Source organism: Urocitellus parryii, chromosome 15, assembly GCF_045843805.1.
Source record: "Urocitellus parryii isolate mUroPar1 chromosome 15, mUroPar1.hap1, whole genome shotgun sequence".
Taxonomy (NCBI): domain Eukaryota; kingdom Metazoa; phylum Chordata; class Mammalia; order Rodentia; family Sciuridae; genus Urocitellus; species Urocitellus parryii.
Window position 1 is genome coordinate 34501374 of NC_135545.1, and position 25796 is coordinate 34527169.

At 38.1% G+C, this 25796-nt stretch overlaps 1 protein-coding gene across 9 annotated transcripts in view; it reads right to left on the bottom strand.

Moving 5' to 3' along the window:
• Cnot1 (CCR4-NOT transcription complex subunit 1) overlaps positions 1 to 25796 on the bottom strand; it is an 83415-nt gene that overhangs the window by 55915 nt on the left and 1704 nt on the right. For 8 of the 9 annotated variants that reach the window (XM_077793094.1, XM_026395662.2, XM_026395659.2 and 5 more), the window contains exons 2-8: positions 14889 to 15165; positions 3742 to 3849; positions 3008 to 3106; positions 2569 to 2637; positions 2428 to 2482; positions 1322 to 1525; positions 36 to 204 (exon numbers count right to left, since the gene is read on the bottom strand). In XM_077793094.1, the coding sequence (XP_077649220.1) occupies positions 36 to 204; positions 1322 to 1525; positions 2428 to 2482; positions 2569 to 2637; positions 3008 to 3106; positions 3742 to 3849; positions 14889 to 14990 (806 nt within the window). In that variant the 5' untranslated portion in view covers positions 14991 to 15165. Of the gene's footprint in view, positions 1 to 35; positions 205 to 1321; positions 1526 to 2427; positions 2483 to 2568; positions 2638 to 3007; positions 3107 to 3741; positions 3850 to 14888; positions 15166 to 25152; positions 25353 to 25796 lie in introns of all 9 variants that reach the window. The other variant, XM_026395657.2, reaches the window with a different exon arrangement.

Consider the following 25796-nt stretch of genomic DNA (forward strand, 5'->3'; position numbering starts at 1 on the left):
GAATAATCAAAAGTCTGACTTGTATTGCTACCAACCTTGCACAAAAGCCATAGCCTACTTCTTGCATGAAATCAGCCAAAGAGCTCTCCATCATGGTTTTAGCAACCCCTCCGGAATCAGGCAGGATCCTGTCCATTAGAATGTCCCGTTTTTCAGGGTATAAAAGTGGTGCAAGCACCACAGGACAGCGTTCTTGAGGAAAATCTGAGGGAAGAAAAAGCATAGAATTGCCATACTGATGAAATACCATCAATTCTCTTTTACTCTCTCAAAGCCTTCTTCTAAACCCAAATATTCCACAAAGTTCATATTCAAAATAAAGTTTAATTTTTTTCAACCTGCTAGCCCAAATTATGATTTCACACCAATTCCAGAATTTAAATTGTTTTATATCACAAAAATTGCCCATATGCAGGCTTTGAGTTTTTGTTGTTTCCAGCATGTACTGACTACTTCACAACCTGTATATTAAGTTTTACAATTGGATGATCAATCCCCGCACAAGGCAGACACTAGAAACAATTAGTATATCAATTTGTTTATTGCATCAAAAATAGAAAGCATCCCCTCACTGAAAAAGTTAATGAACTTTAAATTACACTATATAAACATTACAAGTAAACAAAACCTATAGAGATTAATGATGTCAGTGCTCCATCACAGATTTGTTTTTCAATAGTTTTCTCTCTAAAGTGAGGTTAACAGAATGAGGAATAAACTTGGAATGACAATGCCAAAAATAATAATTGTGTATGAAAAGGAAGTAATATAGGTATATCAAAAGTGACCACCACCAGGCACAGGGGCACACACCTGTAATCCCAGCAACTCAGGTAGCTAAAGCAGGAGGATCACAATTCTGAGGTCAGCCTCAGCAAGTTAGTGAAACCCTAAGCAACTATGAGACCCTGTCTCAAAAAAAAAAGAAAAGAAAGAAAGAAAGAAAGAAAGAAAGAAAGAAAAAAGAAAAGGGGTGGAGGGGCTGGGGGAGAATTTTAAACTTTTTAAACTAAAACAACCTGTCTCAATAATATAGTCTCCCTAAAGGGGAAAAAATGACTACAGGTAAATATGCCAAGTTTCATCTGTGATTGGTACTTATGTAACAAGATTATTGGTGGTAATGTTTATTTTATACTTTTCCTTTAATGAAGTTCTAAGGCTTCCATATTTTAATTTAGAAAATAATCTCTTCCTCTTTCAAAACCTATAAACATGCAACAAAGTGAATCATTGCCTTCACTCATTCTACCATGATTTTTTCACACATTCATGATCATCCAAGGAAATCATCTACTATAGTTTACAAAGATCCCCTTACCTCTGCGCAGTGTCTTGAGAAAAGCGTCTATCTGTTCCTGTCCAACTCCAAAGGCTCCCTTCTGCCCAAAGAGGAGATGGGAGAGGAGGAGGTGTAGGACCTCTATTGCTATATCTTGGAAGCCACCTTCTTGATTTCCACTGACGTCTGCGTCAATGTAGGAACGCAGAAGATCTGGAAGCTTCTGTTTGATAAACTGGGCAGCTAAAAGTCAGACAAACAAAATACCACAGGTTATTTCTGCACCACAATGGGGGGGAAAAAACCACATAAAATCTAAATATACTTCTCTTTCACCAACTTCTTATTTTGAGACAAAGTCTTGCTGAGTTGTGGAGGCTGGCCTAGTTCACTGTAATATCCTTGTCATTTCAACCAATTCACTCTGTAACTCTCTAACACTTCCATAGCTCTATTTAAGAGATAGTTAACAGGTACAAAGGGATCAATGGCCAGGGGCTTGCTGGGGACAGGGGAGTTTTATAAGATAATGTTTCCCGAGATCTGTTACACAGTAACACTATAGAACTGTATCTTTAAAAAGGACTGAGGGGAAGAAAAAAAAAGAATAAAAATATTCTTTAGAGATTCACTGAAATTTGATAAAGATGGAAATCTCTATCATGATCATTTGCAAATCATCAAAAATAAAACACTAAATACCTTGGATAAAAAAAAGAAGAAGAACTGAGGGTACCTGAGTGCAATGGCACACCTCTAATCCCAGTGGCACAGGCAGCTGAGATGAGAGGACTATAAATTCAAAGCCAACCTCAACAAAAAGCAAGACACTAAGCAACTCTCTTAATATGAAATAGGGTTGGAAATGTGGATCAGTGGTTGACCAACCCTGAGTTCACTTCCCAGTAACCCTGCTCAAAAAAAAAGAACTGAGGGGTAATTTTACATTTTTTGGGCTGAGGTCATAGCTCAGTGGTACAGCACTTGCCTAGCATGTATAATGCACTGGGGTCAATTTTTAGCACCACATATAAACAAATAAATTAAATAAAGGTGCATCAGCAAATTAAAAAATATATATACTTTCTCCAGACACAAAAATTATATCTGACAATCATCTTGCTCTTACGGTAAAAGCAACTTACCAAAACCTCTGAGATCTGAGCTGGAAGAATTCAAGAGGGCAAGACCAAAAATTACCTGAAACAAGAAGGGGTTTATGTTAACCAAAGAGTCAAATGGCTATTTTTAATTCTAATTTTGCCTACTTTTCTTAAATCACTTACCTCTTGTACTTTGCTTAACTTGAGAACTTTACTCAGCTGGGCAAATAAGTGGGGTGCAGGCTTTAAACTCTGGAGGGGAAAAAATTTTTTTTAAAAAAAGCTTAATTTTCAAAAAGATTTAAAATTATCACTGCAAACAATTATGGCAATATATACTAGCAACAGAACCTGTGGTGCTGCTAGAAATAATATGCCATATCCTAAAATTATGGAATGATAAGCTTAAGCCTTCAAATGACCCCGTGTTAGTAAGATCCTATTTATTAAGTGAACTGGCTTGAATTCATAACAAAGGTACAAAAGTCTTCAAAGTAACTACTTAAAAATTATTAATTAAGAAATAATATTTTTAAAAAATCAAGGCTTAGAGTCTTTTTATTAGGAAAGCCTAGTAAGAGATGTCATTCTTAAGACTACTAAAGATAAAAATAATACCAACCTTCTGATAGTGCAATGGATTATCAATGGCATAGGACAATGTTGAAATAAAATTTGGCTTTGTAATCAGCGACGCACACTCCTGAATCAGAAACTGAGTCTTTAAAAATAAAAAGTGAGTTTTCATTAGCACTAATCATCATCTAACACACAAAAAAGTGTTATCAAAATAGAAACATTATTATTATCAAAATCAGCTCTTTAAAACTCATAAAGTCGGGGCTGGGGTCGTGGCTCACCTAGCAAGTGCCAGGCGCTGGGTTCAATCCTCAGCACCACAATAATAAAATAAAGGCATTGTGTCCAACTACAACTAAAAAAATATTTTAAAAAAACCTCATAAAGTCTATTAGCAAAAAGTCTATACACAAAATAGAATCCTTTGAGATTAGTAAAACAAACAATATGATAAAACTTTTGCAAGATTTACAATCAAGTTAAAGAGACTCAAAGACATGAGATATCCTCTCTTCATTACTTACTTGTCAAGCAGGACATTCAAATTCCTGCTTCAGACAACCCTGGCCCCAGTTTCCTAATTTAAATTAGCTCTACACCCAGGTAGAAGGGACAGACAGAAAAAGGGAAATTCACCCAACATCATTAAGTCATCTGGCTGAGATTATTTTCTGGATGCTATTCTGTAGATGTTGTTAGCTATGCACTTTATGCTCAAAACTATAATTCAATTTGCAATTAGAGCTAAGAGGACATAAGCTCTGTAACCCCAAATACCTGATGGAAATCTTTGCCACTGCTTTTACCATCGCCACTGAAATCCACATGAGAAAATAGGCAGCGTAATAAATGCCTGTCTGCCTCAGGACCGTGCCGATTCACAATCTAAAAAAGAACAAAAGTACAGTTTAAAAGAAAAGAGTTTTTAGAAAAATCAAAACAGGGCTGGAGGTATAGCTCAGCAGTAGAAAATCTGCCTAGCAAGTATTAACACCCATAGTTCAATTTACATTACTGCAAGCAAATAAATAAGAGAGGTTTAAAAAAAAAAAAGACACACATGCTTATAATCCCAGCAACTTAAGCTGAGGCAGAAAGATTGCAAATTCAAGGACAGCCATATCAACTTATTGAGATCCTATCTAAAAATAAAAAAAGGCTGGGGATGTAGCTCAGTGGTAAAGCACCCCTGGGTTCAATTCCTAGTAACCAAAAAAAAAAAAAAAAAAGTGTGGGTAGGGGAGGAAAAAAAAAACAACCTCATAGGGCAAAATCCCAAATTACATTATTTGTTCATTATAGAATAAAATTAAGATGAAAGCATATAATGATTCTATTTTCTATTCTCTATTATATTCTTTTTATAGTCTATTGTCAATGGCAGAAAACCAGCAAAACAAGTAGTGATTATCCCTTATAATACAAAGTTTTTCTCAAAGTTTTAATGTTGACAGAAGCAGTAATTCATGCCTGTATCCACCATAACTTGGGAAGCTGAGGCAGAAGGATCACAAAGTATTAGGTGAGCCTCAGGAAGGCCTTGTCTCAAAATAAGAAAAAGGGTTGGGGTTCTACTGTCATATACAACCAATTTAAAAAAACAAAACTTATTTTAAAGGGAGAGTGCTGGAGATTAATTCAGTGTAAATTACCTCTGGGTTCAACCCCCAGTACCAAAGAAGGGTCAGAGTTTTTTGGTTTTGGGGTATCAGGGATTAAACCCAGGGGTGCTTAACCACTGAACCACATTCACAGCCCTTTTTATTTTTCATTGTGAGATAGGGTCTTACTAGGTTGCCAACAGTCTTGTTAAATTACTGAGGCTGGCTTCAAATCTGTGATCCTCCTGCCTCAGCCTCCAGAGCAGCTAGGAGGAAGGGGAGTTTTTAAGGCAATGATTTCATGTAACTCTAATTCCCTCTATGAACTCAACCTTCACTATTTGTGAGAGGGAAGGGCAGCACTGAGGATTAAATTGAGGGATATTCTACCCCTAAACTACATCCCAGTCTTTTAATTTTTTTTTTAGTTGTAGATAGACATAATACCTTTATTTTTTTTAAATGTGGTGCTAAGGATCAAACCCAGTGCTTCACACGTACTAGGCAACCACTCTACCACTGAGCTACAACACAAGCCCTAATTTTTTTAATTTTGAGACCAGGTCTTCATAAGTTTTCCAGACTAACCTGGAGTTTTAGATCCTACTGCTTCAGCCTCTGGAGTCACTGGAATTAGAGGTATGCTCCACCACACCTGGCAACAACTTTGACTCTTTACAGATTTAGATGCTGCACTTGGGCTCCATTAGTTTCTTGATGTTCCTCAAACCTACCAGTGTTTGTAACAGTTCCTATCTCCTCTAACTGGAAAGCTGTGTTATTTCTACATATGGTTTGTTCTTTCACTTCCTTTAGGCTTCTGCTCTAAAGTCACCTGTTCAGTGAGGCCTTCTATAACTACCATTCCTGTAACAGCAACATGACCTGCTCCACCATAACCCCTTAGATCTACTTTACTTTTCACCACAGCACTTGCCACTGTGTCAAAATTTGTTCAGTCATTAGAAGTTACATGAAAACAAAGAATTGATATAGTTGTGCTCATGTTTGCACATCTTGTCTAGAAAACAGCTTATCAAACTGATAAGTGATAATGTTTACTCAATTACATATTAGAAAATTATAAATAGCTAAGCGTGGTAATCCCAGCAGCTTGGTAGGCCGAGGCAAGAGGATCACAGGTTTAAAGCCAGTCTCAGTCCTGTCTCTAAATAAAATACAAAATAGGGCTGGGGGTGTGGCTCAGTGGTTGAGTATCCCAGAATTCAATCCCTGTTACAAAAAATAACTAAATAGATAAATAAATAAATAACACATATACCTACTTTGGGCTGGATATCATATTAAACTTCCCTGGTTTAATCTTCAACTCTGCCAAACATTACAGAGATGGATAGGGAGAAATACACATAGATTCCACTACCCTAAAATCCAACATTCTGAGTAGAGGAATATGGATTTATAGTCCAACTCCCAAACTTATGATCCTCCTGTAGCATAGTTCATGCAAAAGTATGTTATTTAACTTATTTCAGTGTCCGTTTTCCTCCATCCAGAAAATGAGTTAAGGGGGAAGCAATTTCAAGGGCAGCCTTAGCAACTTAGGGAGGCCCTGTCTCAAATTTTTTTAAAAAATAAAAGCTTTTCTACAAGCTTCTGAAGATGAAAATATTGGACCATCAATAACAACCTTTCCAATTCAGGCATGGCTGCATACACTTGTAATCCCAGCTACTCAAGAGGCTGAGGCTTGAAAATAACCAAGTTTGAGCCAGTCTCAGTAACCTAGTAAGAATCTGTCTCAAAATTTAAAGGGGGGATCAGGGTGTAGCTCAATAGCACAGTGCCCCAGTACTACAAAAAAAAGAGAGACAATTATTAGGCCAACTAATGTTTCCCTCAAAAGACCAAGATGAGGGCTGCGTATGTGGCTCAATGGAAAAGCACCTACCTAGCACATGATCTCAAAGTTACCAAGAATGCTCAAGGTTCTATTTTAAAATATGTACAAATCCCTTCATTTAATTGAAAACTATAACCTACTAAATTACAATGATTAGTAACTGGAATACCTAAGTGAATATCTAAATATGCATACAAATAAAGGAGCATCTCCATATTTAATTTTCTTTTTTTTGTTTGTTTTTTGGTACTAAGAATTGAACCCAGGGGTCTCTTTACCACTGAGGCACATCCCTAATACCTAAGTGAATATCTAAATATGCATACAAATAAAGGAGCATCTCCATATTTAATTTTCTTTTTTTTGTTTGTTTTTTGGTACTAAGAATTGAACCCAGGGGTCTCTTTACCACTGAGGCACATCCCCGGTCGCTTTTAAATTTTATTTTTAGACAGGGTCTGGCTAAACTGCTGATGTTCTTACTAAACTGCTAAGGCTAGCTTTGAGCTTGTGATGCCCCTAGTTCAGTCTCCCAAGGAATCAGGATTAAAGGCATGTGCCATCGTACCCAGCTCCATGTTTAACTTTTTAACACATCCTACCTTTTTTAAATGTATTTACTTTTAATGTATTACCTGCATGAATTAAGTTTGGGTTACTTTATTTTAAAAAACAGTTCATCTGCAGGGCTCAGTGGCACACACTGTAATCACACTGACTTGGGAGGCCGAAGCAGGAAGATCCCAGTTCAAAGCAAGCCTTGGCAACTCAGTGAGAACCCCATCCCAAAATTTAAAAAGGGGGGAAATGGGGATGTAGCTCAGTGGTAAAGGGCCCCTGGGTTCAATCCTTACTACAAAGACAAACCAAAAAAAAAGGTGTAGGGGGGTAGGGGGTGTAGGATAAGGATGTAGTTCGGTAGTAGAATGCTTTTCACCTACCATGTGTTAAGTCTTGAGTTCAAACACTAGTTGGGGGAGGGGCAATACCAACTAGCTCATGTGTTTAGTGAATGTATGTACCTAACAAATTCAATAAACATTCCTCCTTCCCACTTGTCACTAAGAAAAATAACAAAGGGAACAACATCCTAGACAAGCAATGAGATCTGATCACACTAAGTTACAACCAAAGCAGGGCAATAAATTATACCTGTCTCCTTAGTGCAGTCTACAGCACATCAGTCTCATAAACTAGGACAAAGCATCCAAGGATTTGCCTTTTTTATTTGTCACCAGAAGAAATTGAGAGTGCTAAGAACTAGAACTTTGTTCCCACCCCAGTTCTAAATTCCTAAACATTCTAAATGACTGTCTGCAAAGGTACTACTGAAGACACAAATTTTACTTATCTAAAAAATACTTAAACTTACTGAAACCTCAGCCATCAATTGAAACCAACATTCTTATGTTTTATCTTCAAAATTAATGACTAATTTATTCCTTATTTTATTCCAGTTTTATTTAAACACTAAATCAGAAACAGGAGACATAAACTAAAAATAAAGCCCTATACCTCAAGAACTTGGGAGCAAGAAAGGTGAATAAATCAATTTACAATGTAGCATTAAGGCAACCAGATCACATAGACAATTGCTGGAGTACTTGGACATGTACCACCACATTCACTCCTCCAAAATAGTTCTAGTTGTCCCAACAGTCAGTTCCTCCAAGATGTGCCTCAGTTGCACAATCATGTATATATACACATGCTTTACTGGGAACTGAACTAGGGGCGCTTAATCACTGGAGCCACATCCCCAGCCCTTTTTTACTTTTTAAAGACAGGATTTCACCACGTTGCTCAGGCTGGCCTCAAACTTGTAATTCTCCTGTCACAGCCTCAAGTCTCTGGGATTACAGATGCCAACATGCCTGGTTCAGCTAAAGAATCCTATTGCCTAAGAGCACACTCCTCCTGGAGCAGGGCCCATCCAAAGACAGGTCAGTAAAGACCTAGTCATTTGGGCACACTGTGAAACATCTTTGATGTATGATATAGAACTCACTCCTCATGTGGTTGTCCCAGGTTTTATTAGTTTGCATTACAGTTCTACCAAAATTGTGTCCTGTCTGCCTCCTTGCTCCCAGAGGTACTACAACTTTATAAATGCCCTGCATTTCAAAGCATTTTCAGAGATAACGAACCACACCAAAAGCCCAGGTTAAGAATTGTAACTTTTGCCTCAGCAACTTAGGAAGCTGAAGCATGTGGATTGCAAGTTTGAAGCTAGTCTCAGCAACTCAATGAGGCCCTAAGTAACTTGGTGAGATCCTGTCCCAGTAAAAAATAAAATGGGCTGGGGATGTAGTGGTGGTACACACCTGTAATCCCAGTGTCTCAGGAGGCTGACGCAGGAGGATTCTGAGTTCAAAGCCAACCTCAGCAACTTAGTGATACTCTAAGCAATTAGCAAGCCCGTCTCTAAATAAAATATAAAATGAATTGGGGATGTGGCTCAGGGGTTAAATGCCCCTGGGTTTAAATCCCTGATACCAAAAAAATGAATAAATAAATAAATAAATAAATATATAAAAAATAAAACAGGCTGGGGATGTAGCTCAGTGGCAAAAGCACTTCTGGGTTCAATCACTGGCTCCAAAGGAGATGGAAGGACAATTGGAGCTTTTGAGTTGTACAGAGACATCATCAGTTATACATCTTGGAAAGGTCATTCTGACAATACAGGGAAGATGTCTTACAGTAGGGCTATCAAGTGTTAAGACGACTTGGGATAAAAATTACTTGTGATCCAGAATTATTTTCTTCTGCTTTTTGCCATCTACAAACAAATATAAAGGGATTCATCAAAGGAATACTGTGGACAAAAATTTAACATCTGCCATTTTATACATTTACCAATGGACAAAATAAAATCTTTGAACTTCAATATAAAATGAGACAGGATTGATGTGTAGCTCAGTGGTGGATTATATGCTCAGCATGCATGAGGCCCTGGGTTAAATCCCTGTTACATAACCAAAACAAAGGCAGGCACAGTGGTGTATGCCTGTAATCCCAGTGGCTCTGGAGACTGAGAGATGAGGATAACAAACTTGAGGCCAGTCTCAGCAATGTAGAAAGGCCTAAGCAATTTAGCAAGACCCTGCCTCAAAAAAAAAAAAAAAAAAAAAAAAAAAGACAATACTACCTACCCTACAAGACTATAGCAAGGATGTGAAAAATACTATTAAATCACATTAAAAATAATGCCTGTAACACTGTGATGGAAAAGTTGCTATAGAAATGGGAAAACTGACTTGACACACAGAATGAATGAAATGACAGAATGCTTAGTATTTTTTACTTATCCGTGTTGTGCCATTAATAACTCAATGCATCATAATATACACCTTGTTGATGGATGCCAAAGTTGTTTTCTAGTTTGAGAATGTTATGATGCATGTCTTTTGATCATAGAGCACATGCAGGTCTACAAGTGCGAAGTAGAACTGCTAGGTTATAACTGATATGTCAAATAACAGAGGAAAGCTAGAAGATGTTGGCTTTTATTTTATTTATTTTTTTGATCTGCATGGTTTTAACAGGTACATGTTTGTTTTATGAAAATTCATCTGTATGCATGAATTGTGAATTGCTCTATGTGCACATTAACTTCAATAAAAAGTTGATTAAGCCTAACCATGGTTGTATATGACTGTAATCCTAGGAACTCAGGAGCCTGAGGCAGGAGGATAATACATTCAAGTATATCCCAGCCTCACCAACTTAGTAAGACTATATCTCAAATTAAAAGGGCTGGGATATTGGGCTGGGGTTATGGCTCAGCGGCAGAGTGCTTGCCTACCAGGTACAAGGCCTTGGGTTCAATCCTCAGCACCACATAAAAATATAAAAGTATTATGTCCAACTACTTCTAAAAAATAAATATTTAAAAAACAAGGGGGGGGGGGCTGGGATATAACTCAGTGGTAGAGTACCCCTGGGTTCAATTCCCAATATTGGAAGGAAAAAAAGGTGACTAACTAGGTGTGGTAGTGCACACCTGCAGTCCCAACACTTCAGAGAGTGTAATCCCAACTATTTAGGCTGAGGCAGGAGGATCATTTTAGTCTAGGAATTTAAGGCCAACTTTAACAAAACAACAGAACACTGTTTTGCTCATACACACAGACATACATCATATTAGGTACATAAAATATTTGAAAACTAATTGCTTAAGACAGAATAAATACTTAAATAATAGCTGCATTTAATTGTTAAATCAAACACTGACCAACACAGCTTTTAGAATTTATCTAAGAAATTAATTCAAATAAAGGGAATAATAGGAAAAATCTTCAATGGATACTGGTAGAACTAGGTTTGATGCTTGCAAGATGAGTATTTATTCCAGGAACTGTTTTTAAGACTAGATGTAACAGAGGGCTGGATGTAGCTCTGTTGTTTTTTGTTTTTTTAAAGAATTTTTATAGGCACTTTATTTTTTTAAAGAGAGAGAGAGAGAGAATTTTAATATGTATTTTTTTCGGCAGACACAACATCTTTTTGTTTGTATGTGGTGCTGAGGATCGAACCCAGGCCGCACGCATGCCAGGCAAGCACGCTACCGCTTGAGCCACATCCCCAGCCCTGTAGCTCTGTTGTAAAGGGCTATCTGAGGACACATGAAGCCCATTAATCACTAATGGGGTGGGGAGTAGAGAAATGGAAAAAACAGACTAATCAACCTAATGTATAATCTACTTTAAAAATAAAATTAAACATAACCACAATTTCCATGAACACTTAAAAAAAAAAAAAAAAGCATACTTGCCAGACACAGTAGCACACCTATAATCCCAGCAACTCAGGATTCCAAGTTCAAGGCTAGCTTTAGTGACTTTGAAAAGCCCCAAGCAATTACAGAGACCCTGTCTCAAAATAGTAAAAAACAGCTAAGAATGTAGCTCAGTGATAAAACACCCCTGGGTTCAACCCCAGTACCGAAAAAAGAAAAATGAGGGGCTGGGGTTGTGGCTCAGCAGTAGAGCGCTCGCCTAGCACGTGCGAGGCCCTGGATTCAATCCTCAGCACCACGTAAAAACAAATAAAAGTATTGTGTCCAACTATACCTAAAAAATAAATATTTTTTAAAAAAAGAAGGACCCAGTAGTACTAAAAAAAAAGAAAGAAAAATGAAAAAAAAAAAGGTATATGCTTACACAAACCTCAACTTTAAACTGTACAATTACATTTTATACATAGATGAAAGAGAGCTAGTGCCAGGTGCAGTGGCACACACCTGTAATCTCAGCGGTTCAGGAGGCTGAGGCAGGAGGATTTCGAGTTCAAAGTCAGCCTCAGCAAAGGCAAGACGCTACACAACTGAACCAAGACCCTGTCTCTAAATAAAATACAAAAAGGGTTGGGGATATGGCTTAGTGGGTAAGTGCCCCTGAATTAAATCCCCGGTACCAAAAATAACTAGAATAGAAAAGAAAAAGGGCTGGGAATGTGGCTTACTGGTTTAAGTGCCCCTGAATTCAATCCCTGATATCATAAAATAAATGAATGAATGAATGAATGAATGAATGAATGAATGAAGAAATGAAGAGTTGTGGATGTGGCTCAATGGTTAAGTGCCCCCAGAGTTCAATCCCCAGGGCCAAAAAAACATACATACATACATACATAAATAAGTGTTATGCACTAAAACTAAACATACTACTGAACTGTCTTAAAAGACTGAATGAAATACTTCACAAATCAAACCTACATAAAAAGTAATTCTACTTATAGGGCATGATGGAGCACCCCCATAATTCCAGCTACTCAGGATGCTAAAGCAGAAGAACAGCAAGTTCAAGGCCAACCTCAGCAATTTAGTGACACTGTCTCAAAATAAAAAATAAACAAAAAAGGGTTGGGGATGTAGCTCAGTAGCAAAGCACCCTGGGTTCTTTATTATAATCGGCAGTACCAAACCCCCCCCACACACACACACACACACAAATGCAGATGGGAAATGCAGCTCAGTGTAGAGAACCCCTGGTTTTAATTCTCTACATCATGAAAAAAAATAAACAGTAATTTTAAAAAAGATCGATCTGGGCACAGTGGCTCCCAGCAGCCTGGGAGGCTGAGACAGGAGGATCGTGTATTCAAAACCAGCCTTAGCAATGGTGAGGTGCTAAGCAACTCAGTGAGACCCTGTCTCTAAATAAAATACAAAACAGGGTTGGGGATATGGCTCAATGGTTAAGTGCCTCTGAGTTCAATCCCCAGTACAAAAAAAAAAAAAAAAAGATTGAGAGCCAAAAACCTGAATAGGTATTTTGCAAAAATACATTAAAAATTAATACATGAAAACTCAGTTATCATTTGCAAATCAAAACCACTTTACACCCACAAGAATGGCTAAAAGAAAAAGGACAGATATGACGACTGTTAGTGACTTTGAGGAGAAACTGGAACCCTCATGCACTGCTCCTGAAAATGAAAAATGATGCAGTGCTTTGAGAAAGTGGCAATTCTTCAAAATGTTGAATATGGGCTGGTGGTATGTACAACTCAGTTGTAAACAAATTGCCTAGCAGGAAACAGTCTTCAACTCTATCCCCAGCACCACATGCACATATACATACAGGTGCGCGCGCACACACACACACACACACACACACACACTTCCCATGGGACCCAGCAATTCCATTACATACATACACAAGAGACCCTGAAAAAGCAAAATGTACACACAAAACATTGTAAATAAATTTTTTAAAATAGCAGTATTTATAATAACCAAAAAGCAAAAAAATCCTAAGTATCTATCAATTGCTATACAGATAAACAAAATGTGGAATAAATACAACAGAATATTATTTGCCCGCAAAATGGAATGAAGTATTGACATGTGCTACAATATAAATGAAACTTCAAAACATTGTTAAGTAAGCCAGGCACTGAAATGCACACCTGTAATCCCAATGAATGAAGAGGCTGAAGCAAGTAGATTGCAAGATGGAGACCAACCTTAGCAATTTGGCAAAATCCTGTCCCAAAATAAAAAATAAAAGGGATGGGGAGATAACTCCGCAGTATGGTGCCATTGGGGTGGGGGACTGAAAAAAGGTAAGCACATAAGGCCATATAATGTAATTCATTTTTTGGGTACTGGGATTGAACTCAGGGCACTTTACCACTGAGCTACATCCCCAGATTTTTTGATTTTTTATCTTGAGACAGGGTCTTATTAAATTGCAATCCCCCTACCTCAGCCTCCCAAGTTTCTGATATTATAAGCATGTGCCACTGTACCCAGCATATAATTCCTTTCATACATAATATTCAGAATAGGCAAATCCACATTAAGTAGAAAGCAGATTAGTGGTCAGCAACAAGAGAGAGGAAGAAATGGAAAATGCCTGTTAACAAATCAAGGGCTTTATTTTGGGGGATGAAAAATGTTTTAGCACTACATAGTGGTAGTGATTTGCACAACTTTGAATCTACTAAAAAGCTACTGAATTATACATAAGTTTTAGACAGACATGGTGTCACACATCTACAACCTGGGGACTTGAGAAACTGAGGCAGGAGGATGGCAAGTTCAAGGCCAGCTTGAACAACTCAGGAAGACCCTACCTCAAAATAAAAAATTAACAGTACTAGGGATGTACATATCTTAGTAGCAGAGGAGAATTACAAAAAATAAATAAAATTAAAAGGCAAGGTCATGGTGGTACACGCCTGTAATTCCAGAGCAGCAACTTAGGAGGCTGAGGCAGGACAATCAAAAGTTCAAGGCCAATCTGAGTAACTTAGCAAGGCCCTAAGAAGTTTAGTGAGACCCTGTCTCAAAAAATAAAAAGTTCTGGGGATATGGCTTAGTGATTAAGCACAACTGGGTTCAATCCCCAGGAGCAAAAAAATAAGAAATAAAAGTCAAAAAAAATTTTTTTAATTTGAGTTTTATGGTTTTTGAGTATTCTCAACTTTTCTTTACGTGAAGGAAAACTAGCACACAAAAGTCAAATATTTTTAATACAAAAAAATAGTAAAGAGGCTACAGTTGTAATTCAGTGGTAGAGCACTTACCTAGTATGTGTGAGGCACTGAGTTCAATCACATAAAAATAAACAGATACATAGGAGATAGATATATGGTGTTTTTTATCTACAACTAAAAAATTTTTTTTTTTTTTAAATATTTATTTTTTAGTTTTCGGCGGACACAACATCTTTGTTTGTATGTGGTGCTGAGGATCGAACCCGGGCTGCACGCATGCCAGGAGAGCGCGCTACCGCTTGAGCCACATCCCCAGCCCCAAAAAAATTTTTTTAACAAAACAGTGAATATCTTAAAAGATTCGAATAAGATGTCTTTTAACATATTACAGTGAAAAGAATCACAGAGGAAAAGGTTAACTTTTATGCAACATATTATATAAATTTACAGCTTTATTCCTACTGCATACTCATTACTTTAATGGTATTTCTTTTTCTGACTTGATTACTTACATGCTGTATTTCCTGCTGGCTGGCTCGGTAATTTTTCTTGGTTAAATTGTCCACCAGGTAGCTGATTTGAGACAAGGCCAGCGAGAGCGAGTCAAGATTCATTGCTGGTTGGGGCGGAAGCAGGCGGCCGAGCCCGGCGCAAAATCACCATTATTCCCCTTTAGTCACCTCAGAGGCAGGTTAATGCTTTCTTTTGTAATTAGACTATATCTGGTGTCTGTATAATGTCTTCAGTTCTTCTTTACCAGGGGTCTTACTCTGTTCTGAAACATGGCACCTGTAATTTAAAAAATCCAGAATTCTAAATTAGAATTAGAAACAGGGGAATGGTTAAATAAATTTTATCTCTGTCTCAGCAACTAAAATGTTACTGGAAACTTTAGAAGAAAGTAAATACTCCATAAGTCAAATTCTTTCCTACATTGTTTAAAGTATTCACTAGACCAGATACAGTAAAACACGGCTGTAATCCCAACAACTCAGGAGGCTGAGGGCCTAGTAGGATCCCAAATTCAAGGCCAGCCTCAGCAACCTAGTGAGACCCTGTCTCAAAAATTTAAATAATAATAACTAAAGGGTGAGGGGGCAGAGCCTGGGGATATTCAGTGGTAAAGCATTCCTGGGTCCAATCCTCAACACACTTCCCTAAAAGAAAATGTCCCATGCCCAGGGCTATATCACTGCCACACTGACAACTAAAGACTGTTAAATATAATAGTAAAACACAAATTTCAACAAGCCCACCTTTATTACAAAGTTAATACATTCAACTAATAATCATTTCTCAGCTCTTACTGGATCTACTACTACAGTAAACCTTACTTTATTAACCAAACTAGACACTTCTGTAAGTGAAAGGGGCACCCTTAACAATTTACATAGGCCTTGGGATATAGCTCAGTGGTAGAGTTCTAGCATGCACAAGGCTATGTGTTGGATCCTGGGCACCACAGGGAAGGAAACAATAGGTGTAATCCAGGCTATCACCTCTCCCGGCTCACTCCCTCCTCCCTAGATGATACACTTTATTTCCAAGCTGCCATTTCACTCTTTTCTTCTCAATCTCCATTACAGGCTTTTGGCCTCATGTTTTGGAGTCCTTGGACTTTCCCTTTCTATATTCACTTTCTTGGTAATTCAGTCTTATGGCTTTACAAATTATCTACATCAGGCTAGGGATATAGTTCAATAGCAGAGCACTAATCTAGTATGTATAAGGCCCTAGGTTCAATCCCTAGTACCACAAACACATACACCAGCAACTCCCAAAGTTCTATCTCTAGTTCAAACCTCTCTCTCATGGCATCCGTATTTGTACTATATAATTTTTTACCTGACATCTCATACACAGTCTGTTACAAGACTGCAAAGCCTTCCCCTATCTCAGTCGATACTAATTTCATCTTAAAATTACTCAGGTCTGGGGGTTGAAGGTTGGGGATGTAGCTCAGATGATAGAGTGCTTGCCTCGCATGTACAAGGCCCTGGGTTCAATTCCCAGTACCACCACCACAAAAAAAAAAAAAAAAAAAAAAAGTTACTCAGGTCAAAATCTTGAACTCTTCCATTCCTCTATAACCATTCTCTTAAGAAATCCTTTCAGCTGTACCAAATCTAATTAGTTCTAACCCTCTCCAAATCTATGATAATCTAAAAACCATTATCTATCACCTGGATTACTATACTAGCCTTCTAACTGTTCTTTCAGGTTCTAGTCAGACAAAAGTACTTTTCAAATATAAAAACTCACTCAAAATTTGTCAACCAGAGTTCAAAATCCTCCACTGACTCAAGAATGGAAGCCTGAGTCCTTACAATAGCCTAGGAACAGTTATACAGGATTTATGTAGCCACTGACACTCCCTTGGCTTCCTCTCTTACTCTTGACTACCTTACTATTTATTTTCTCTTAACCACAATACAATGACATCCTTGCTACTTCTCAAAATAAAAAAAAAAAAAAAAAAGTCCATTTTAAGGTCTCTGCATCAAATGATGCAGAATCCTTCTCCAGGAGAACCACCTTGAATATCCTATGCAAGACTACAACACCCACTAACCACATCTGTGACCCACTTATTTCCACATCTCATCACCTAACATAATGTATAACATATTTGCCTACCTTTTCATATTAGAATGTAAGTCCCATGAGATTGGTGATTGTAACTGTCTATTATCTATTATTCACAAATTTATTTTTAAGTACTAAAAGGTCCATACCAAGAGCTCATTAAAGCTTCTATGTAATACATACATAGCTTACAACTTTGTAATCTGTGACAGGGCAGGAACAAACTCGTGATATAAAATATGCACTTAGAATGCATAAGGCCTTGAGTTTAATCCCAAGCCCAAGCCCCGCCCAAAAAAGCATTCCACTGCACAAAATAGCAGGAAAACCCACTGAAATTTTACTGATCTGATACAACAATCACAAAAGTAAATAACAGATGACTTAATTTATCAATCTCAATAGCACATACCAATAGCTCATACCACCAAGTTAAGACTTCCTAGACTCATCATGTACATGTAAATATGGATCACAATGACAATTTACAGCCCATTTTTATTCCAAGTATTATAATGCAAAGCTATAAAAACACTTTCCAACAAGCTCTCCACAGCTCATGCTCAGCTGTAATCCAAGTTTACTAGGGAGGCTGAGGCAGGAGGATTGTTAAATTCAAGATCAGCCTGGGCAACTTACAGAAACTCTATCAAAATTCTTCCATAAAATGGGGCAAGGGCAGGAAGCAGTGGCTCACACCTGGTTATCACTGGTACTAAACCATCTAGTCCTCTTATATGAACCTAAAAAAACGGTAGTAGTAAAGTCATCAAGGAACAACAGCATGATTCTGTCACTGGACTTTACTTTTAAGTCGGAAACTTAAAAGTTTCTCTTAAAAATGAGAAACAGGCCAGGTAAGGCTGGGTATACAGCCTAGTAGTTAGAGCATTTGTCTTACATGTGAGAGGCCCTGGGTTCAATTCCCAGTACAAAAGAAAAAAAGACTGGTGCATGCCTGTAATCCTAGCAGCTCAGGAGGATCCAGAGTTCAAAGCCAGCCTCAGCAATGTCAAGGTGCTAAGCAACTCAGTGAGACCCTGTCTCTAGATAAAAAACAAAATAGGGCTGGGGATGTGGCTCAGTGGTTGAGTGCCATCATCCCCCCTGAATTCAATCCTCGGTACCCACAAAAAAAAAAAAAAATAGACATATATATGACATATATAAGACCCAAACACTTGATAAAAACTCTAAAAGTGTTGGGCAGAATGGCAACCTATCTGTGATTCCAACAACTTCGAGGCTGAAGCAGAGGATCCCAAGTTCAGAGCCAGTCTGAGCAATTTAGGCAGACTCAGTATCAAATTTTCAATAAAAAATTAAGAAGAGCTAGGGACTGGGGTTTTAAGGAAAAGAACACTTGCCTAGCATTGTGATGCACTAGGTTCAATTCTCAGCACCACATATGAATAAAATAAAGGTCCACTGACAACTAAAAACAGAGCTAAGAATGTAGATAACCCCTTAGCCCTCAATACCACAGAAAGAAAAAGGAAAATAACAGAGGAGGAAACTGAAAAATTAACTTTCCACAGACAAACCAAAAACTAGATTAACTGAGCATGATGGTGCACACCTGTAATCACAGCATCTTGGAAGGCTAACAGATCAGTTTGAGGCCAGCCTCAGAAACTGAGGTAGGCCAGTCTTAGAAAGACCCTGTCTAAAAAAAAATAAATAAAACGGTCTGGGAACGTAACTCAGCACCATGGAAAAAAATTAAGTTAGTGAAGTTTTACATATTCCAAGATTCTCTATGTAAAATCCCAATCTATGGATGTTACATGGCTTTACTATACAGAAAAAAGAATTAACATGGATGGCCAGAGACTACTGTACTTTTATAAAGGTTCATGAGGTTGTCCCCTGGCTGGTGGGGGAGAACTTGGATTTCTGACAATTCCCTAGAACTAATAAGAGTAACTCACTGTGCCTAACTTGTATTGCCAAAATGTAGTTTAATATAAACATCAACATTTCCTTTGGGAGGGTGGAATTTTGTTACGTGGTAAGTACAGAGTACCTACATAACTATTACTGAGTAACAATCCTAGGCAGAGTCTTTTTTGTTGTTGCTGTTATTCTCCTGATACTGGGGATTGAACCAAGAGGTGCTTGCTTCACCACTAAGCTATACTCTCAGCCCTTTTATTTATTTTTTTATTTTGAGACAGGGTCTCACTAAATTGCTGAGGCTAGACTTGTGATATTCCTGCTCTCCCAAGTCACTAATATTACTCTCCCAAGTCACTAATAAGTCAGCAACCAAGTGAGTTTCTAGGCAACTTAGGGAAATCTTGTCTCAAAAAATAAAAAGGGCTGGGGATTTGGCTCAGTGATAAAGCACCTCTGGTTTCAACCTCTAGTACCAAAAAAAAGTTTCTCTACTACACAATATTTAACACACATAGGATGCATCAATTCTTTGCTGGGAGGAATTAAGTTCATTTCCACTGGAAGAAGACACTTGGAAGCATGAGCCTGGTACCTTCCAGGTTTTACCCTATACATTCTTTCCCTTTACTGATTTCCCTTTTGCATAACAGCCCTGAGTACAACTATATGCTCCTGGACTTAAGGACCTTCAACAAACTTCATCTGGGCAAGTAGCCAAGATAAAATATTTTCTGGAGGTAACAGGAACCAAACTATAGATTTCCTCTCTAGTACGTACAAAATTTTGGATTTTATGACAAAGACAATCCTGAAACTATTTTGAATGGTTTCAGTATTTTAAGGAATAGATTATAGCATACATTGGCTAGATGCTCACCAAATCTCTTTTTTCTTCATGGGTAAAGAACCAGACTAACAGAGTATAGTGGTACACACCTGACTGGCTACTCAGGAGGTTGAGGCAGGTTCCAAGTTCAAAGCCAGCCTCAGCAACTTAGCAAGATCCTGCCTCAAAATAAAATATAAAAAGGGGTGGGGTTGGTGGTTAAGTGCCCCAGGGTTCAATATGTGGTACCAAAGGAGGGATTCACCTGGAGATGTAGTTCTATGGTATAATGCCCCAAAGTTCAATCCCCAGTACCACCAAAAAAAAAAAAAAAAGAGAGTGACTATATTTCTCAGATTCTTTACATTGATGTGGCAAATGTGAGTTAGCTCTAGCCATTGAGACAATACCAAAAATCATCTGTCATTTCTAGAATTGGCTCATAAAACATCCTACTTATGAACCTTTTGTTCTTTCACCATTTGCCAGTTAACACTACAAAATTAAAAAGCCTGGGTTCCTGAACTACTACACAGAAAGCAACCTATTGAACTTCTTCAAGGAAAGTTATTTGGGGAAAAAATACATTTCTATTCTGTTAAAGCAGGTGATATCTTGGGGCTTTTTGTTATGTTGGGGTTATTATTAGACCTATTTTGCCAAGTAACGGACAACACAAAAAGGTAAACATTTTAAGAACTTTTTATTTTTTTGCAGTACTAATACCAGGACCTTGTACATGCTAGGCAGGCAAGCACTCTACCACTGAACTACAGCCCCAATCATTCTTTTATTTTTACTGGGAATACTGAGCTACCTCCCCCCTTTTGGGGGGTACTGAAGACTGAACCCAGGGGCACTTTACCACTGATCTACATCCCCAGCTCTTCTTATTTTTTGAGTCAGAGTCTCATTAAATTGCTAAGTTACAGAGCCTGGCCTTGAACTTGTCATCCTGTCTCAGCCTCCCAAGTCACTGGGACTATAAGTACATGCCACTGAACCTAGCGCCTTTTTTTTTTTTTTTTTAAATTGAGACAGGTTGTCGGTAAATTGCCCAGGCTGGCCTTGAACTTGCCACCCTCCTGCAAATCCTAAGAAGCTGGGATTATAGGAGTGTGCCACTGTGCCCAGCTAGTTTGTTTGTTTGTTTAAGTATTGGGGATCTAACCCAGGGCATTTTACCACTAAGCCACATTCCCAGCCCTTTGTATTTTTTATTTTAAGACAGGGTCTCATCAAGTTGCTGAGTGTCTTGTTAAGTTGCTGAAGCTGGAACCTGCGATCCTCTTTTCTCAGCCTCTTGAGTCACTGGGATTATAGGTATGGGCCACTGTGCCCAGCTAAATTCTTCATCATTAAAAACTGAAGAAGTTGGGCTGGGGATGTGGCTCAAGAGGTAGCGCGCTGGCCTGGTATGCGTGTTGGCCTGGTATGCGTGCGGCCCGGGTTCAATCCTCAGCACCACATACAAACAAAGATGTGTCCACCGAAAACTAAAAAATAAATACTAAAAAATCTCTCTTAAAAAAAAAAAAAAAAACGGAAGAAGTGGTCCATGCACAGTGATTTACACCCATAAACCAGCTGCTCAAGTGGCTGAGGAAGTAGGATGGCAAGTTGAGGCCACACTGGGTAAATTATGAAGACCCTATCTCAAAATAAAAATTTTAAAAAGGGCTGGGAGTGTAGTTCAGTGGTAAAGCACTTACCCAGCATGTAAAAGGCCCTGGGTTCAACTAGTACTGCAATATTAATTAATTAATATTAATCAATACTGCAAATTAAAAAGTAAACCAAAAAAAAAAAGCTAAAGAGCAAGAATCACTCCAGAATCAGAAAGGAACCTAGTTCCCAATCTGGAATCAAGTACTCAGAAGCATCTTCCCAGTAGCATTTTCACAATTAAAAACGGATGAAGTACAGCCAGGCACAGTGGCAAAAGCCAGCAGCTCAGGAGGCTGAGGCAGAAGATTGAGAGTTCAAAACCAGCCTCAGCAACTTAGGTAGGTCCTAAGCAACTTGGTGAGACCCAATCTCCAAATAAAATATGAAAAGGGCTAGGGATGTCACCCCCTGAATAAGTTCCCCTGGTTCAATCCCCAATGCCAAAAACAAAACACAAAAAAAGATTAAGGATGTGATATACATAAAAGTATACATAAAAGTAACAACGGAGCTGAGTGTGGTGATGCAGGCCTGTAATCCCATCCATTTGGGAGTCTGAGATTGGGAGGATCACAAGTTTGAGGCCAGCCCCAGCAATTCAGCAGGGCCCTAAGCAACTTTACAAGACCCTGTCTCAAAATAAAAAGGGCTGTGAATGTGACTCAGTGGTAAAGAAAGCATCCTTGGGTTAAAACCCCATTGCCAAAAGAAAAAATAAGAAAAAATTAACAATGGCTAGGGATGCTTAGCATGCACAAGACCCTGAGTTCAATCCTCAGCACACACACAGATGAACTATACACTTATGCTTGAACTGCAATAAGGGATATTATTGGTAGAAGATGACATTACAGATAAAAGTAGCAAAGACCTATTTGGAAACCATGACAAAACAATCTTTTCACTATAATACAGTGTAGAATCCTGCCACAGACAAGGAGGTATCTGAAAGACTTTTGAACAGAGAAAGGATACTTTTTTTTTTTTAATTTTTATTATTGGTTGTAGAGAAAGGATACTTTTGAAGCAATAATTTAAGAGGCATTTTGGCATAATATAAAGAATTAACTGAGCCAGGTGCAGTGATGCATGCCTGAAATCCCAGCAGCTCAGGAGGATAAGAGAATTCAAAACCAGCTTCGGCAATTTATCAAAGCACTAAGACAGACCCTATCTCTGGATAAAATATATAAAAAGGGCTGGGGATGTGGCTTGTTGGTTAAGCGCCCCTGGGTTCAATTCCCAGCACGCATATACAAGCATGCACACACACACGCACACAAAAAAAAACTATTCCTAGAATATTGAACTATTTACACCATACTCATGTAACTTAGGTAATAAAGAGAAACCTAATAACTATGGAGTAGATAATAGAACAACTATTCTTAACTTTTTTTTTTGTATGCTTGTTTGTAATCTTTTTTTTTTTTTAAGAGAGAGTGAGAGAGGAGAGAGAAAGAGAATTTTTTTTAGTATTTATTTTTTTTAGTTCTCGGCGGACACAACATCTTTGTTGGTATGTGGTACTGAGGATCGAACCCCGGCCGCACACATGCCAGGCGAGCGCGCTACCGCTTGAGCCACATCCCCAGCCCCGTTTGTATGCTTGTTTGTTGGTGCTGGATATCAAACCCAGGGACTCATATATACTAGGTTAAGTGCTCTACCACTAAGCTATACCCCCAGCCCCAGTACAACTTTTATTTTTTGTGTATGTGCAATACCAGGGATTGAACCAGGTATACTTTACCAGTAGAATGCTTTGCCAGTGCTCCCTCCTTTCCGCGCCCCCCCAAGACAGGGTCTTGCTAATTGCCCACTCTGGCCTCAAACTAGCAATCCTCCAGCCTCAGCCTCCCAAGGTGCTGGGATTACAAGTGTGTACCACTGCACACAGCTATGACAACTATTTTGATAATGGTCAAATGAGGCATTATAATTTTTCCAAACCCACATACATAACACTGAGAGTAAAACCTAACATAAACTATGGACTTTGAGAGATAATAATATGTCAATTTAGGTCCATCAATTGTAACAAATGTACCACCCTGTTGTTACAATTGTTTTAATGATAATAGGGGAAGCTATGAGTATGTGAGGGTAAGCAGTTCTAAGCAGTAGGTAGGGTATTTCTGTACCTTCTGTCCAATTTTGCTGTGAATCTAAACACACCATAAACAATAAAAACACTTAAAGTTTAGAAGTTATGAATCAAAAATGACAAAACTTTCAAGCTAATTATCGGAAAAAGAAAATGCTGAGATCATGAATACTCAAGATTCTTTCAAAAAATGCTTTCATCCCATTTCCTATTTCATATAATTAGTCCAGCATCACCAAAAAAAAAAAAACCCAACCAAAAATCGCCTAGTTTTTTGGTACTGGGGATTGAACCCAAGGGCACTTAACCACTGAGCCACATCTCCAGCCCTTTCTATTTTTTTTTTTTTTTTGAGACTGAGTCTCACTAAGTTGCTTAGGGCCTTGCTATGTTGCTGAGGCTGGCTTTGAACTTGCAATCAATCTCCTGCCTCAACCTCTTGAGTCACTGGGGCACCTGGGTACAGTTTAATGTCTCATTCACCATTTTAGGAATTTCATTCTAAGAATAACAAAATTAAGCCACATATGTATCCTGGGAACCAGGGTTGTGGCTCAGTGGTAGAGTGCTTGCCTAGCATGCATGCAATAAGGCACTGGGTTCAATCTCCAGCACCACATAAAAATAAAAAAATAAAGTAAAGGTATTGTGTACATCTACAACTAAAAAAATATTAGAAAAAAAAAAAAGACATGTATCCTGCAAGTTAATATTGAGCATTCCAGAATTTAAAAACTGCAATGTGCTCATTAAATCTGTACTGTTCTACATTCCCAAAGTCTGAAGTTCCTTCAAATCTCAACAAAGGATTTCAGATTGAGTCTGTACCTCTCGTTACTGCCTTCTCAAACAACACTTTTCAATGAATAATTCATATTATTCGCTTTGTTCATGCTCATGTTTTTTTTTATTGGTACTTACAATTCAACCCATGAGAACTTTACCACTGAGCTACACCCCCAGTCCTTTATTATTTTGAAACAGGATCTCACTAAATTGCTGAGGGTCTCACTGAATTGCTGAGGCTAACCTTGAATTTGCAATCTTCCCGCCTCAGCCTCCCAAATCATGGGATTATAGGCATGTGCCAATGCTCCTAGCCATGCTTGCAAATTTATAAGTAAAACATTACATTTGAAAAACAGGCAGGGCGTGGTGCTGCAAGATGCAAGAGGCTCAAGAGGCTCAAGAGCCTGAGGCAGGAGGTCAGAGCCAGCCTCAGCAACTTAGCAAAGCCCTATCAACTTAGTGAGACACTGTCTCAAAAAATAAAAAGAACTGGGGATGTGGCTCAGAGGTTAAGCACCCCTAGTTTCAATCCCCAGTATCTCAAAAAAAGAAAGAATATACAAAGTTCATAATATATAGTATTTCAAAATGGCAGACTAGTGCTTTCATTAATTTAAAAAGTATAACACTTTACAAAAAATTACACTACTAAGAGCAGGCTGAGGTTATAGCATAGTGGCAGAGTGCAAGCTTTAGCATAAGGCCCTAGGTTTGACTGCAGGACCCAAAAGGTGGGAAAAAAAAAATTTGCCTTCACAATTATCAAGTATAAATCCTCTTTCATGGAAGATATCAAAGATCTGTTACCTAACACAATGAAATGATCAAGTTCATAAATTTAAGCTGGTTAAAAAGAAAGCTTCAAACAACTAGATCAGAATGTAACCAAAAACATACTTACCAAAAGCTACATGAAGGCATTTGAGATTAGGCTTTAAAGCATGTTTTGAAGAGATAGCAGGCATTTCCTTTACTGTCTTCACATAGTTTTGTTTTGTTTTTTAAATGGTTTAACCCAAAGTAAGGAGGATGTCATAGTATTTAGCTTGACAAGGTCCATTTAAAGAGATCAAGATTTAAACCGGGGTAGAAATTCAGAGACTAGAAAAAAAGAAAACTAAGCAAGGAATCCATTCAAGTGAGTTAGGAACCAAGAGCATTCCAGTTCTGTTCCACCATAATTCCAAAAATCTCTCCCTTAAAACTTCCAAGATAAGATATTAATGGTCAGGTCTTTGTGTTTTCACTAAGAAGATTGGGACCCTTAATTGTTGAAAAGGAACCAACTCTCCAAACAAGTTTTATCAGTATGCCACCATTTCAGTGAAAGCACAACTAGCCACCTAAAACTTCATGTATCATCAACCCATTTTCTCTTTAGACAAGGTAACAATTTGTAATGTCCTAAAACATGATTATTTAAACTGTTACCATATCTTATTAATCGCTAAATATTGTGCAGCCAATCTTTGAAAAGGCAGGAATCCCAACCTGGACTACACATTAGTGAAGTATCAAATCCACATGTCACTAAAAACAAATGTA